Source organism: Cynara cardunculus (assembly GCF_001531365.2).
Source record: "Cynara cardunculus var. scolymus isolate 2C chromosome LG 10, CcrdV1, whole genome shotgun sequence".
Lineage (NCBI taxonomy): Eukaryota > Viridiplantae > Streptophyta > Magnoliopsida > Asterales > Asteraceae > Cynara > Cynara cardunculus.
Window position 1 is genome coordinate 24,474,835 of NC_037537.1, and position 16,202 is coordinate 24,491,036.

A 16,202-nucleotide genomic window follows, 5' to 3' on the forward strand; every position below is an offset into this window, starting at 1 on the left:
ATGACTCCCAAAAGGAAATAGGGGAAGTTACTTGGTTCGATAGATACTCATCTAAAGGAAAATAAGAGTAAGACACAACCATTTATCATTAATACATAAACCTATCATGATATTGTCTTTGATTAACTACTATGTCTACAAATCATTAGTGGAGGACGCTCCGAAGCTAATATTGCTTCCAGAGATCAAATAAATCTCAAATGAATTATGAGTACATATGAGTCGATGGACAGATCATACATACTCATTGATGATATATCATATATGTTGTGGCTTATAAGATGATAGAGCATGATGACATTGAATCATGATCAGTTGAAAAATGTCTACGAAAAGCAAATGTGACCTAAATGAAAAGAAACAATACAGGAATATTATACTACTTGACAAATGAACGGGTATTTGGTCTAGTAGTGCTAACCCACTAAGTATAAAGCCTGCAGAACATAGATAAATAATTTGTTAGAAAGCGTAATGAGAATAATTAAGTGATAATGTATAAGGATCTCCACCTACACACACATATTATATATATATATATATATATATAGAGAGAGAGAGAGAGAGAGATAAAAAGACCCATTCTTTTGTTAACCAAAGAAATTGTACAAAACTTTATTAACCAGAACATTTTTGTTTTTTCTCTATTGATACCACATTTCTTAAATATCTCAATCACTTAATTATTATATTTCTTATTAATTTCTCATTCATTTCATTGAAATTTTTGCTTTCACCAATGAACTTGTTTAAAACCTCATTAATTATTTCATTTACTTTCTGGTTTTATCTGTAAATTTGATAATTTTTTTTTGAAATAATCAAAGTTCATATACAAAACAACATTATGAACTTTAGACAAAAATAATTATTTTTCACCTATGAACACTACAAAAATCATTATTTCACTTACGAACTTTCTGATTTCACATATGAACATTAAACAAAAATCATGATTTCACCTCAAAACTTTCTGGTTTCACCAATGAACTTTGATTATCTGATTTCAACCATGACCTTTAAACAAAAATCATTATTTCACTTTAAGATTTCATTTTTAAACAAAAATCAGTTATATATTATTATCGATTATCTCCCAAAAATAAAAACAATTTATTCTAAAAATGTGTTCCATTTAATACCATTTAATTTAATAGGGAAAGTGTCCACATAAACCTTTCAAAGACATTATTAGACCATCATGCAATTATTCACCCAAAGAAGTGAATAAATGGAAAAAACATCTTTATAAGTAATCGAGACAATTGCTAGGAAAGTAAGTACCGGGTAAGCGCTTATCAAGTAACATTACCTCACCGGATGAATATGGTAAGGACCAAGAGTCTTACCCGGTAAGTGAGAACGACGACTCTTACCACGGTAAACGCTTACCATGTAAATTGTTGCATACAATGTCATTTTGGTAGACTAAATCTTACTCGGTAAGTAAATAATAGTGTTAAATTTTACCGGTAAGCACTTACCGAATAACTATTTGGTAAATGGCCCCTAAGCCCAGAAGATCAGGCCTGCGGGCTTATACATTACAAGGAGCTGTCAAGATGAAGTCGATGCTATCGAGGATCCATAAACGCAAAAGTTCCCATTAAACCGTACTTCGTTTCTAGAAACATGGGCACTTTTAGGAAGCATATACGGTGATCTTTACGATATATCTAACCGTATAAGCCTTTAGTATCGATGTGGTAGAATGCCACATCCATCATTTTCCTTTTCTCTTTCTTATTCACGAGATATTATACAAACCAAACCAAACCAAACAAACCCAGTATACATCTCCGCCCAAAATTCCAAAATATCATTCACAGATAAATTGCAAGCTTAGATAACTCAACATATACCGAAATCTAAGACCACCTAAATCTTCTAGCAATCAAATCCTGAATTTGCACAAATCAAAAGCTTTATCTTGTTCTGAATTGCATTATTTTTTAAATAAGAAAGGACTAGACCTTTTGGATGTAGGCAGACATTACCTCTGTGTTAGTTTATATTATGATATGCAATACTCATCAATGACATAAGCAACGGCTAAAAACGAAACCTGGAAGACTCGAATCAGTTCTTGGCCCTGGTAGAGTTGTTTTCTTTGATCCTTGATCGGTTATCAAGCTTCACAAAGCGTTTCAGATCTTCGTAAGGCAAAGTTTCTATATTTTTCCTTCTAAGCTCACTCAGCGCTGGTTTTTTGTCAAGGAGGTGAAACAGCCACTCGGGATATTCTGAATCAGCCAGTATTTTAGGATCTGTACCTTCTTTAAGGATATTGGCCCCGACAACTGTGGTGGACTTCACTTCTTTGCTTAGCGAAGATTGTTTTGGAGCATCAGCAGCTCCTCCACCTTTGCCTTTCTTCGATTTACCTCCAACGGCAAATGTTCTACAATTTCCTAACCCACCCTTAAACGCACCAAGGTTTCTCAATAATTTGACGCAGTTCATCGCCATGCCAGTTTCCTAAAAGATTGAAAAAGTATATAAATTGTGAAACATTTGGCAAAAACTCCTAAAAAGAACTTATTAAGCATCAAGTAGCGTTTATTAATGCAAATATTTCAAATTCAAGGTTACAAGCTATTATAGCCTACATTGGACTTCTTAAAACTAACTCATAACCAAACCTCTAAACTCTATAGATTTAACTTTTTTAATATAAAGCATCTTAAATATAATTACATATTTATAATTAAACAAATTATATAAAAAAACAAGTATTTTCTTCTCTTTCAATTTGATACCCACATCAATATATATATATATATATATGTATATATATATATGTGTGTATATATATATGTGTATATATATATGTGTGTATATATATATATGTGTATATATATATGTGTGTATATATATATATGTGTATATATATATATATATATATGTATAGGGGCAGGTTCAAATGAGAAGCTAGAACATTTTGCGAGAAGGTGAGAGTTTCAATATCATATATGATTACACGCACGATATACAAGGTTAATCATATATAATTAAACACATGTTGCATTGACAACATGTAGACCCTTAATCATATATGATTAACCACACGCAAAGGAGTGTGATCTTATATGATAGTGAAACTTCTTGCCTTCTCGCATGATCCTTCCCCTCTCTCTCTCTACACACACACACACACACACACACACACACATATATATATATATATATATATATATATACTTTTTTGAGTTTTTTCAAATTTAACCCAGTTTTCAAAATTTCAGTCATATTCATACTAATATCTATTACATATTATGAAGCACTTACAACTTAATAACTGCATACACAACTTTTAGAACTCTGTGTTTCCACAAAACTAACTATCAAACACAAAATAAACATTGAACCCTCTCACTCTCACAAAACCACACAAAACCATAAAATAAAATTGAGATGGACAGAGATTAGAATGTAACACGAATCATGAATTGAGCATTCGAGCTCTCAGCTTTGGAAAGAAGATGCATTGCACAAATATGCTTCTAGTACATCTTAAATTCTATTCAAAATCGATGCGGCTAATAAAGATCGATGCACCATATAACCTATTTCTTTATCTCTTTTTGGGTGTGGAAGAATGATTAGAAAGCTTCCCCTCCCTCTAACCTTTGCAAAGCTGCAGGGGGGTTTGGCCATAGACTCGGACTAATATGAGAACATGTGAAGAAATATTGGCAATTTGTGATGCAACCAGTCATGGACAAACTAAAAGTTTCAGTTTCACCTAATAATACTCATGCAACAGATGGAAGGACAGCAAACATCCAAATTCTGTTGATCTGTTTGGTTTGCCAATTGAAAGGAATTCAATTCCACCAGTAGGAAATGTTAATAATAACTCTTTGATTGATACTCAATAAGTGGTATCTATTGGTCTAACCCTCTAAAAAGTTGATAGAGTGCAACTGAATCTCCATTCTCGTGTAAGGGGTTGTTTACGTCTTTGTGAACATCTTACCAGTAAGAGGCTCTTACCCAGGTAAGAGATGGAAGAAAGTGACATTTCTCTTTCTTTCTTTCTTTATTTCTTTTGCCACCCTTTTTATGTGCACCAGGCTATAAAAGATGATTCAACAGAAATAACAAATGCTTTGTGCATTAATATAATAGATTTAACTAATTCTTAGAGGAATGCAAATAGATATTCAAGTGTCTTTTCTAGGGTGCTTCTAGTTGTCAAGCCTGTTTCTCTAAGAAAGATTATCATGGCTACTTTTAGAATGAATCAGTTTTCAGTTACAGGCTGACATACATAGATGCATAAAAAGGAACATGTTTAGACGGCTTATAAACATGTGCATTTTGCTTCTAATCCATCCTTATGTCATCATCTAATAACCCACCACGAGTTTTTAGCAACTCACACCAAGGTGTTGTTTGTTTCTTAAAAGGTATTGAAATCAGAAGTCTTGTTACACTTCTGATTGATAAGAAGTGCTGCTACAATCTGAAAGCAAAATCAATAAGATTGTTTGTTTTTGTTAACCAATAAACGTCTAGTGCGAAGAACAGTGATGCACACGAGCGATTGAGTATAGAGGAGCAATTGTAAGCAATTAACGATTGAGGACAAGGACGAGGATACAGGAGCGATTAATATATGTTGGCGCCAGGGAGGATATGATTTGGTAAGGTAATATGATTTGGTAAGTGCTTACTTGGGTAAGCGTTTGGTAAACTCCCCCTTACTCTCTTGTGCAAAAACAGTTTCACAGCTTTTAACCTTTTATTCAGTCAGACATACATAGTAAGAGGTTTTTTACAAAAAAACAAACACCATGTAAACCAAATTTGCTAAAAAATAAATTATTAGGAACTAGATCAAATGCGAGGTTTCCTAATGAAATACTCCATGAATTAGTTCCTCCCTACTAACAAATATCCCATATATCTAAATATTAGATTCCTATATTTCCAACTATTTTTGTATTAAATTCCTCATGTACAATCTCTCTAAAATATAACATTTTTCCGACCAATAAAATCTTCAGATTATGTCTGGTTTCCTATTATCTCATTACTATTCCCATCTGTAACCTTTTTGCTAAGAAAAGACTATCATCACCCACCTCTCATATTCTTTCAATCCTACCGCCTCTTGCAGGATTCGATTGTTTCTTTTTAAGAGGTTCTGCACTATGAAGTCTTATTTCACTTCTGATTGTTCTGAAAGCGAAATTACTATAACTTTTTCTTTCTTTTTGTAAATTGATAAATGTTTGAATGTGTGTAATTGCCTTTTTTTACCTCTCAGAGTATTATGATGCTGAATTTATAAAACTAGTAATTAATTTTAACCAAAACGTATCATCGTCCATTTTGAACACATTGAAATTCAATTAAAATGCATCAATTGATTCCAACACAATAGACAATATGAACAAAGTCTCGTTGCAGCTAAAATCAGTCGTTGTTTTGCATTTATTTTGCCGAATCCCGCAACAAAAACATTCATGGCTTCAAACGAAAGTGAAAGTTATAAATCATGCATTCATGACTCCAAACAAAAAAGGAAGACAAATGAAAACCAATCCCCATGAGTTACCCAACAAAAATATTCATGCTTGAAACAGAACGGGAAGACAAATGAATCAAACATCCATCGCTTCAAACAAAAATGGAAGACAAATATATCAAACGTTCATTGCTTTAAGTTGTGATCTTTCTAAGGTTAAAAACTAATGGCTATAAGGAATCTTGAGAAAGATTCAAACATAAACAATATACTCATGGACTGGCTTGGACACAGATGAAATCGAATGCAGAAGAAAACGAAATGAAACAAAACAGTTGAATGAAAACGCAAACCAAACAATTGAAAGAAATCAAATGCAGAAGTAGACCGAATCAATCATCAAAACAGCGGTGCACACAAAGTCGAAAGCAGAAGATGCAGAAAATTTAAGAAATTGAATATACCTGTAGTTCGAATAACAGTGGGACACACGAGATCTGTGGAGCGATGAGAGCGATTACCGATTAAGGGCGAGAATACAGAAGTAATTGAGATTTATTGGCGTCGGAGGGGGGGGGGGGTATTAGGGTTCCATTTTCTCTTTTAGGTACACAGACTAGAGGGAGTAATTGTCTGTCACATTTTTTGTACGTTTTGGACAGGACAAAACTGTTAAAATGACTATATTACCCCTAAATGTTGTAGGGTTTTGGGGGGGGGGTGTGGAGCCATTAGGGTTCCATTTTCTTTTTTAGGTACACAGACTAGAGGGATTAATTGTCTGTCACATGTTTGGTACGATTAGGACAGGACAAGACAAAACTGTTAAAATAACTATATTACCCCTAAATGCTGTAGGGTTTACCATTAGGGCATGTTTATGTTTATCTGATCATTTCAGACATATCTATTAACTAAAAATTGAGTTGCATTAGAACCAAATGCAACTTATGACAGAAATGTTGTACCAGGAAATGAATACAGGAAGCTTATGCTTATGCTTCGTCTACCCAAACTGAGTTGCATTAGAACCAAATTTATCTTACATTTCATTATAACAAAAACATAATAATACCAAGAAATTTGTGTTATTAAGCCATTTGGTGAAGAAACAATTGCAGAGGAGGCGATAAACAGAAACAAAGCAAAATCGTGCGCAGCAAAAAAACGAGAGGGAGAAATCGAGAAATCAAACCGATTGCAGAGGAGGCGATGGAGGCCGGTGGAAAAAGCCGATGTGGAAGAGGCGATGTGGAGGAGGATGTGAAGAGGTTGTGGAAGAGACGATGACGAAAGGACGATGATGGAAGAGACGATGTGAAGAGGGGCTGTGCTAATTAGGTTTTCCAATTTGAAACAAGGGTAACACAAGTGGACGGTAACATGTTTTTACCCTCTTATAAAAAAAAGTCTAAATGAAATGTGATGGAATTAGAACGTATCAACGGAGTGTTTGGTTAATGGAATTTGAAAAAAAATTGAAATAAAATATGATATAATTTGATCATGTGTTTGGTTGGTAAGAATTGGAATGAAATATTTGAAAAGAATTAGAAAAATCGTCTTTGTTTGGACCCTCGCCCACACTCTACCAATTAGTCTGTCACTACTGTCGTCATAACTGTCACCCGCCCTCACCCTTATCCAAACCCTGTTGCACCACTCAACCCCGTCCTCACCACCCCTGCCCCACCCCTACTCCATAGGTGAGGGTTGTTGGGGGCAGACAGGGTGGGGGTGATTTGGAGTGGGGAAATGGGTAGCAGGGTCCTTTTCTCAAAATATGTTTATTAGTAGTTTAATGAAACTCACAATTTATTTAATTAGCTGTATTTGATTGTTTGTTAGTGACTTAATAATATAGAAATTGACTTATTCAATAACATTTTAGATAAAACTTTATGCAACAAATCATATTCTTTTCAAACATGTCTCTTCCAATCAAAAAATATGTTTCCTTCTATATGTGGAAAGCTCAAAGCAAAACATTCTCAATTTATACAGACAAACTAATCCACACGGATATCTTTATCCATACAAGGACTTAATGAAAAATTAACCAAACAACCCATTATTATATAACTGAGATTATACGACTAATAATCACATATTTTTTAAAAAACCAGAAACTGTATATATTAAAATTTGTGTCAGCGATGCTTTTGTAACGATTAAACGAAGCGAACCTAAATCAAATTGACCCAACTCAAAAATAAGGATTTGAAATTGATGATAAAATATACGATGACCTTACCTCTCTAGAATCTAGTTTATCAACTAATAACAAAAAATGGAATCATAGTTAAATATTTATTGAAATAAAAGGAGGGAAAAAAACGTTGTTTTTATTATTATTTCAGTTATCTTAAATTATGCGTCTATTTTTAAGAAGTAAATGCATAATTACAATTTTACCTTTAACTATAACGTAAACACATTATTATTCTCTTTATTATGGGTAAAATTATCATTTAAGCATTGTTTGACAAACATAAGCTAACTTATTTTTTCCGGTACATGTTTAGATAGAGATAAACTAGCTTATTCTTTAGGTACACAGTACACTAGTTGAAGTAGTTTATGAGGAACTTTTTATCATTTTTTTTCAAGTATAACTCTCATTAATATTTATTAATATTAACTATAAATAAATATTAAATAAAAATTAATTGTTACTAATGTTAATAAATAGTAATTGAAAATTATTAATTAATTATTAGTATTCTTTTAAGAGTTATTAACAAAATTTGTTCATCATCTAACAAGTAACTTATCAACCATCAACTAGTTTTTACCAAACATGACCTTAATTGATTAAAAAATATATAAAAATTACATATTTATAAAATTACGTGTCTTTTATATTATTATAGGATGAAGGATTAACCATGTAGAATCCATTAACTTGTAGAGCTACCAACATATTATAGGTTTGGTCGTTGCAACCTTCGCAATGCATGAAAACATTAAACACACTCGTTAATCGTTATGCGTTCAAGTACGCTCTTTGCTCCAGCCTCAATCTCGGTCCTAATCAAGTTTGGTTTCTGATTCGAACCCGTTTTGGCTAATCACTCAACTCAGCTAGCTTTACTCATCTAAATTCGTATTCTTCTCGTCACATCGTAAATGATGCTCAATAGAGCGATCCATAAGAAAACGTGTAATTAGTAAAAGAGCAATACCTGAGACCAAAACCGAGAGCCGATAAGATCAACCACTACATCATCCAAGATCGAAAGCCCTTGCAACAATTGAAAACTGACGTTAAACGGTACAACAGAATACCAAGCATTCCCTGCTCCTTTCGATCCAAAAACAAGTATTATAAAAAGTACAGTGTAATTAAAAAATAACATACAAGTGATTTTTTTGACCTTCTGCTGTTACCAAAAAATGAAAAAAAATCAAAGGCATTCGAACTTGCAACCTATAATGCTACATGAAATGACCCTGCCAATAGACTGCAACCACTTTTTGTTAACTGCACATCAAATTAAAGCGGTGAAACAGGCGCCCCTCCCCTTCTTAAATCCGCCCCTGGTTGAACTTAAAAATATCAAAGCTGCTTCTTTTGAATTCCGATTGGTGACTGCTGATTCGACAAGATCCACTGCTTTCGATTTGAGTAGACGGCAACCAAAACAAATTGAGAGAAGCAAAGAAGCATGATGATGGCTTCAAAGAGAAAAGGGTATTTCTTAGGAGGGTTTATGGTTAGGTAAATGATGTGGAGAGCAAGAGATAAGAGAAGAACAAAAGCAATCAGAAATGATGTCAAACGAGATGAAGAACGAGTATTTGGTGCGTCGGGTTTTCCATTGGGGGCATAGTAAACGGAGATGAAGATACCATAAAGAGCGATGTATGGAAGAACCAATTTGTCACGTGTTAAGAGTGGGAACATAGAGAGCAAGGCGAACTGTGTTAGCCACTGAAAAAGGAACGGTTCTTCTACGGCTAAAATGGTTGCTGGCAAGAGCGGCAATAGAATAGATTTCTCGTGTACTGTAATTTTCAAAATAAATCACAAAGATCATATTTCAGGCAAGTATAAAGAATACTGTTAGCAAGCGAACATAAACATGTAATACATATGGGGTAAGTAGCATTTTTTGTATTATGTACACATAACATACGACTATCGGGTTCCAAATTTGGTAATGGTTATGTTATCCACGTTTGATATATATATATATATATATGTGTGTGTGTGTGTGTGTACATATATATATATATGAATTTGTATTCAGCTCCAAAGTTGGAGATTGTTGTATTTGATTCAACTAAAAAACTGATTATATTCAAATGACTATACAGGAATTAGTATGCAAGGATAACATGGTATGTATATACATAATATAAATATTAATCATGTATATATAATATGATAAATATCATATGATAATATCCAACATACCCTATGCATCTAATTAGTTATATGAACTACTAATGTAAATACAAGTTATCCGAACAAAACTAACCTGGTAAATCGCACTCGTGCACAAGGCCATCCCAGAAATTTTGGGGCCCAAATCTACCTGTGCTTAGGGTGTAAACTATAGCCGAAATTGTTTAGGTTCAAATTATTAATTGTTTGGTTTAAGGTTCAAATTATCAATGGTTTAGGCTCAGTTTCAAATTGTTAATCGTTTAGGTTTAGCCTGTAACATCTCATGCCAACCGTACAAGATATTGTCCGCTTTGTCCGCACACTTAGACTCACGGTTTTAAAGCGCGTTTGATAGAGGAGGTATCAAGTCCCTTACAAGGCAACTTTTTCCCTCCGCAACCAATGTGGGATCTTAAAATCCACCCCCTTGGGAGCCTAGAGTCCTCGGTGGCACACCAGTCTGGCTCTGATACCATCTGTAACATCTTAAGTCAACCGTACCAGATGTTGTCCATTTTGTCCTACACCTAAGCTTACGGTTTTAAAACGCGCCTGATAGAGGAGGTATCAAGTCTTTTATAAGGCAACCTTTGTTTCCCTGCCCAACCAATGTGGGATCTTACAAAGCCCATTTTTGTTCTTAACATATATTCTCTGTTATCTCAGTTATGCAATGTAATCAAAAAAATTGGATGTAGCAGGGCCTACAAAAAGATTGGAACATCTCTGCTTGTGGAAAAGTTGTCTATATAATGTAAATAGAATTTATCGACACAATGAGTTATCTCATTTTTTGCTAAATAAATTACCAACGAACCCATAATAATCTCACTCGAATTTTGCTAAATATGCTGACTTTTTATTTTTGTTCAAAGATATGATTGCTGTTTTTAATACGGTGAATTTTTTAGCTTTATAACTAGAAGTTTGTCTTTATGTTGATTTTCTTTATTTAAATGAAATCGAGTTACATATGACTAATCAAATTCAAGGATACCACATTTTGGTATCCATTTTGAATTCAGATGCCTACGTTGGGGCCGTGACGTGGTGTGGAAAGTCCTCTTCCTTAACCATAATTCATCGTGTGGGATATCTCTAGTACTAATTTTTTTTATGTAAATATGTATGTGTATATATATATATATATATATGCATACATACATATGCAAAAAATAATTACATAATAAAATAAAGCCTGAATGATGAAAAGGGAAAGAAAACGCTTGACATACCTTGAAATGAAAACAAATAGAATGAGAAAGCACTATTAAGCAGTCCATAGAGGAAAGCTCGGTTACTTGGAGCCCGTATCTGCAGAAACATGGAAGGCAGACATGAAGAAACAGTCATGGTAAGACTTAAGAGTTTCAGTGATTGTGTGGTGAATAATCGCTTCCACTTTATGAGGACTGAAGTTGTGCACCAAAAGTTAGCCACATAGTCCTCGTATATTCCCCTCTCAAAAGGGGCTAGGCGGGATAGAACCTGCAAGGAGCATCTCAATATCAAATAACCAATATGGGAATTTTAGCCTCATCAAAGTATGCAATAGATATCAGAGAGTCATTAGTCCAGTACCCAGGTTAACGGTAGAGCCAACCTCCCAGGAGGTCAAGGGTACAAACCTCACCAAAGGTGGAGTGTGTGTGAGTATTTGCTGTATATAAATACTATATACTTCAAAAAAAAGTACGCAATACAGTTGAAGCATAATGATCATACATTTGTATCCCATAATGGGTCCCACAAGCAGAGGGCAACATAACAATTAAATAATGAAGGATTGATCTCCTAAAGTGGATAGAAATTCACAGCTCCCATATGAACTAGGAGGCTGGTAAGTAAAATACTCCCACCGTCCCAAAATAAGTCCCCACATTTCTATTTTAGCTTGTCCCAATATAAGCAGCCACTTTCAAAAGTAGGTGCCTACTTTCCAATCTTACCCTTAATTATGAGATGGAAAAATTCATTGTTCACTTTCAAAGTAAGTTTCCAATTTCCCATTTTACCCTCAATTATGAGATGGAGAAAGCTTCTCTCTCTATTATCAAGGGTAAAGGTGTCATTTAGTTATTTAAAAAAGGTGTAATAATTGCACATTCCTAGAACCGTTTGCCATTTTCATTGTGGATATCTATTTTGGACGGAGGGAGTACTAAAACTGTATGCCTTTTTCAGTGTGGACATTTATTTTGGGCTGGAGGGAGTAATGAATATATAGTACAAGGTTTTGTAAAAATTCAAACAGGGTAAATTCATTAGAAGCATAATTAAGAATGTCAAAATGTGGACTCACAGAAGTTCATCACAAGTTATTATGCATGTTAAATACCATATTGGAACGGAAGGAGCCATAACAAGAATAGCAATTCAGAATGAACAGACAAGCAGAGTATTAGACATTGCTTATACCTCCAAAATTGCAACTCTGGAGTGAAGATATGGCCACCAAACAAGAGCAAATGTTCCTACAACAACCATGCCCAACTTTGATACCTCGAAAAGTGGATTTTGACGCTTTAAGCATTTGCCCAATAGATGGCTGAAAAATGCAGGCACGAAATAAGCACTCATCTGCACAAAAGATACAACATCCACTATAAATGATGAGCTGGTATAAGCCATATGACAAGTATTTTTCCTTTGAGAGGGGGTTATTAGGATGTAGTGAGAACAAAAGCATAATCTACAGCGGATCAGAACTATAACCCCATCACAAACTAGAAAGCAACTGACCAACAGCCACGACTCACAAAGGATATGAAATATATTAGTTTAAAAGGAAGAAGCCCAGTTAGAAAGCAAAAATGGATTAGGGACATTGAGCATTTTATTTGAATTTGCAAGCCTGCAATAGATTGACGAGTAACCTTTTATAACACTATCAAAGGCTGTGCTTGCTCTTCTATATCTTCTACTTCTGTCCTAACATCAGTTGAGATAGAAAGCTTCTGCACATTTCTGCAAGAATGCCTCATTATAATTCGCAAATCAACCTCACTATGTTGAACCCTTCAACAAAATCATGCTCATTGATTCACTCCACCTTTTAGACAATCATTTGTAAAATAATATATCCACACTGCCAACATATAGTTTACATGCTCATCCATTCCCTTTATAGTTTGACAAGGCTGTTGCCCCTCCAATCTTATAGAGATACAGCAACCTTTCATCCAGATCCTCCCTTCTTCGTGCTGCTTTGCCTCTTAGGAGGCTTGACCTTGTACACAATCACTTTAAAAAATCCAGTTCAATTTATAAGAATGTACACAAGGATTAACGAAGTCCTCACAGACTGATTGTATTGTTGGCACCTCCCCAAAATCTGGGATTAAGATGATAAAAAAATCATATAACAAGCCCTATTGGTCTGGATTCACTAGCACATTTTAACACAAACGTATCAAAACACGGTATGGTTATACTGATATGACTCATATGAGATGAAAAGCACCTGCTTGTGATTGAGAGCAAGACTGAACAAGAATGAAGCCACGAGATCTTTGTCATGAAGTATAGCCGAAACAGCTCCAAGGGTAAGTCCTAAGCTTATGCAGTTGTACTGCAATTCAAATAAAATTATTTGATAAAAAGAGGCATCAGTTTAGAACGTAAAATGAGCATATAACTTCACTAAACAATGGCAGTAACAGAAATGATTTGTACATGCCTGAAAATGACCATGATCAATAAGGATGAGGCATGGGTTAAGTAAAATCATTGCAACATGCCACGCTAAGTTACTTTTATGCCGTCTCCATTGGTCTGCATAGACTAGAATTAACCATAGAACTGCAGGAAAGAATATGAGGACATCAGAGGTTAAAACTGTCCACCTCATTAGCAGTTTTCTGCAGGAAGAAGATACAGGAGAAGTTGGAAACTTGTGGGCAATGATTCAGTTAGATATCAATACATAATAACATGGTTATGCTTCCTTGAAGTGTCAATGAAGCATAACTATGTCAATGCTAACACATTGAAATGCTTGTAAATTTCAACTGTGTTAGTTATGCTTCCTTGGCACCAATCGATGGTGTAAAGTCAATGAAACATAACTAGACTGAGTGAAAACTACAAAAATTTATCAAGAACGAAAAATAACCCACCCAATATATGACTCATGGCCTCGTGAAGTATAAAGTGAAACCGACTCTGGATGGAAGAATCTCAGCACAAGACCATGAATATAACTCTGATAGGCAGTAAGCGGTGGGTAGTCAAGTCCCCAGTAACTAAGATCATTAGTAGTGCTGTTGTGATACCATTCATTGACCGGAAGATTGGTTGTGATCTCCATCCAATGTCTCTGTGCTTCAAAATCTCCATACTTGGGTGGATCACCCGCTCCAGAATACGGATGCAAGGATACAGCAACTCGAACAAGAATTGCAAATAGACTAATGCAAATGAATGGAGCCGAAATACCCTTGTGGATCAACCATCCCCAAGCACTATTGTCATTAACATCTCCTTTCACTGCCTTTGTTACCCTTGACTTTTCCATCTCTTTATCTCCAACTCTTATGCAATAGTGAATTTTCTTAGAAGAACCTGCTTCAAGACTGAACCCCATCACAACATCAAAAGCATGGCAATGATTTTCCAATCCATTATTCCAAAGATACAGAGAGGGAATCCCCAAATATCATGTGAAATCTAGTGCTTGGCATACGCCATATCAGTCATAGAGTTGATGTTGTAGAATAGTCTTAAAGCAATGAAGATGGAATGCAATGTAAGCAGACAATAGACTCTAACTTGCTGTCCACAAATCTACTCCGAAAACTAAAAGAACGTATTGTTTGTCATGTTTGGTTTGTGATGTCTATAGTTGCCAGAACCGTCAAAAAAAGATGTATTATATTAAAATACAATCAGTTCAAATGGCTCTTTCCACCCCTAACAAGTCCATATGAACTACTTTTGAGAAAGGCTACGTTTCTGATCATAATACAATATTGATAAACATTAAATGCTTCATGCTGCCAAAGATACAAACATACGTACAGTTAACTCGGTTTTTGTACTGAGGTTTATATTAGTATTTAAAAGTGTCTTATGTGGCGTTAGAACTACTTTAGCTTATATCACTTCCATCTACACGTAGTGACCGCAGGGTTCTTACAAATTCAACAATTTTCTTAGCACGATGTTTTGCAATTCAAAATCTTTCTACTAAACCGCAAGATGACAAACTCTGAATAGAAGAGAGAGCATATTTAGCTTAACTATCGCTAATTCTCACATTTTCTTCCTGCATTGTTGAATTCAAACTAAAAACAAAGAACAAAACAGTCCTTACCAACAAATAAATTCATCACCGCAAATAGTACATACCCTAAAAGCAGGTCCAAATATTAAAACATCTAACACACACAAAGAGCTACAGTATCTCACCAAAATGTGAAATCACGAGTAGTTGCACTTTGTACTTGAAAACTAGATCTGAACACACAAAACAATCTACAGATCACGAGTGATAAAGAAACACAATATATGTATGATCTATGTATCATGCTAACACCAAAAAATCAAGATGAGATACCTGTTAAGAATGCATGAGTGGTAAACGCAACCTTAACCTCCGGAAGTAGAAGCAAGGCGCAGATGAATAGAGAGGCAAGAAGGGCTTCGGAGGTGGAGAGGAGATATGAAATCCAGACCGGAGACGGAAGAAGCTGACGGCGATCGCCTTAGGGTTTCCGAAATTATCAATTTTACTCCGATTAGTAAATTCAATCAAGTATCAAAGGTTTCAAAATAACCACCAATGTTTGTAATAATTATGCGTGGTACACTCAAGTTTTTCTTTTTCTCACTCAGCCACAAAAAGTTTTCCAGAGGTTCAGAATTCAGAACCATATTTTGGTGGAGTGATTTAAAAGTATATTAAAAATTATATTCTTTAAAAAATATTATTTGTTATTACATATTTTTTCTTTTCAATATTGTTGTATTTGTTGTTATCATATGATATCATTATGTTTACAATTGGATCATATAAATTCGAATAAATTTTCTATATTTTGTGATTACAAGATATGATAATTGTTTTTTCGAATTTAAACTCTATTGACAATAACTATTTATACGTGATTGATCATTATGTTAATTTTTGACTACAAAAAAAATCCTACTGACTGAAATTCCTTTGGTGTGGGATGAAAAAGATAAGAGTCGAAGAAAACTTGGAAGATTTTAAATAAATATGGCCACTCTTTCAAATATGTCAAAAGGTGATTTCTTTTTTAAAGTAATGCATTATGATATATGTTATTATGTATATGTGTTCATAGTTTTACAAGAAATCTTTGTTCATTA

The 16,202-nt window shown here is 34.4% G+C and overlaps 2 protein-coding genes across 7 annotated transcripts; both read right to left on the reverse strand.

Moving 5' to 3' along the window:
- Positions 1-1,776: 1,776 nt before the first annotated feature.
- LOC112519448 (39S ribosomal protein L54, mitochondrial-like) lies at positions 1,777-6,845 on the reverse strand. 2 transcript variants are annotated; one of them, XM_025127568.1, is made up of 2 exons: positions 6,672-6,845; positions 1,777-2,478 (listed from the first exon to the last, which is right to left on the reverse strand). In XM_025127568.1, the coding sequence occupies exon 2, from the start codon at positions 2,467-2,469 to the stop codon at positions 2,080-2,082; it is 390 nt and encodes a 129-aa protein (XP_024983336.1). In that variant the 5' UTR covers positions 2,470-2,478; positions 6,672-6,845; the 3' UTR covers positions 1,777-2,079. The 2 variants fall into 2 exon arrangements, with proteins under 2 accessions (XP_024983336.1, XP_024983338.1); XM_025127570.1 differs by lacking the exon at positions 6,672-6,845 and adding an exon at positions 5,941-6,025.
- A 1,873-nt stretch (positions 6,846-8,718) lies between these two features.
- On the reverse strand, positions 8,719-15,575 carry LOC112519850 (probable dolichyl pyrophosphate Man9GlcNAc2 alpha-1,3-glucosyltransferase). 5 transcript variants are annotated; one of them, XM_025128157.1, is made up of 8 exons: positions 15,427-15,560; positions 15,279-15,326; positions 13,988-14,443; positions 13,549-13,729; positions 13,333-13,440; positions 12,288-12,449; positions 11,105-11,357; positions 8,719-9,484 (listed from the first exon to the last, which is right to left on the reverse strand). In XM_025128157.1, exons 3-8 carry the CDS (start codon positions 14,383-14,385, stop codon positions 9,036-9,038), a joined length of 1,551 nt encoding a protein of 516 aa, XP_024983925.1. In that variant the 5' UTR covers positions 14,386-14,443; positions 15,279-15,326; positions 15,427-15,560; the 3' UTR covers positions 8,719-9,035. The 5 variants fall into 5 exon arrangements, with proteins under 5 accessions (XP_024983925.1, XP_024983926.1, XP_024983924.1 ...); XM_025128158.1 differs by having other exon boundaries at positions 15,279-15,344; XM_025128156.1 differs by lacking the exon at positions 15,279-15,326 and having other exon boundaries at positions 15,427-15,575.
- Positions 15,576-16,202: the final 627 nt, after the last annotated feature.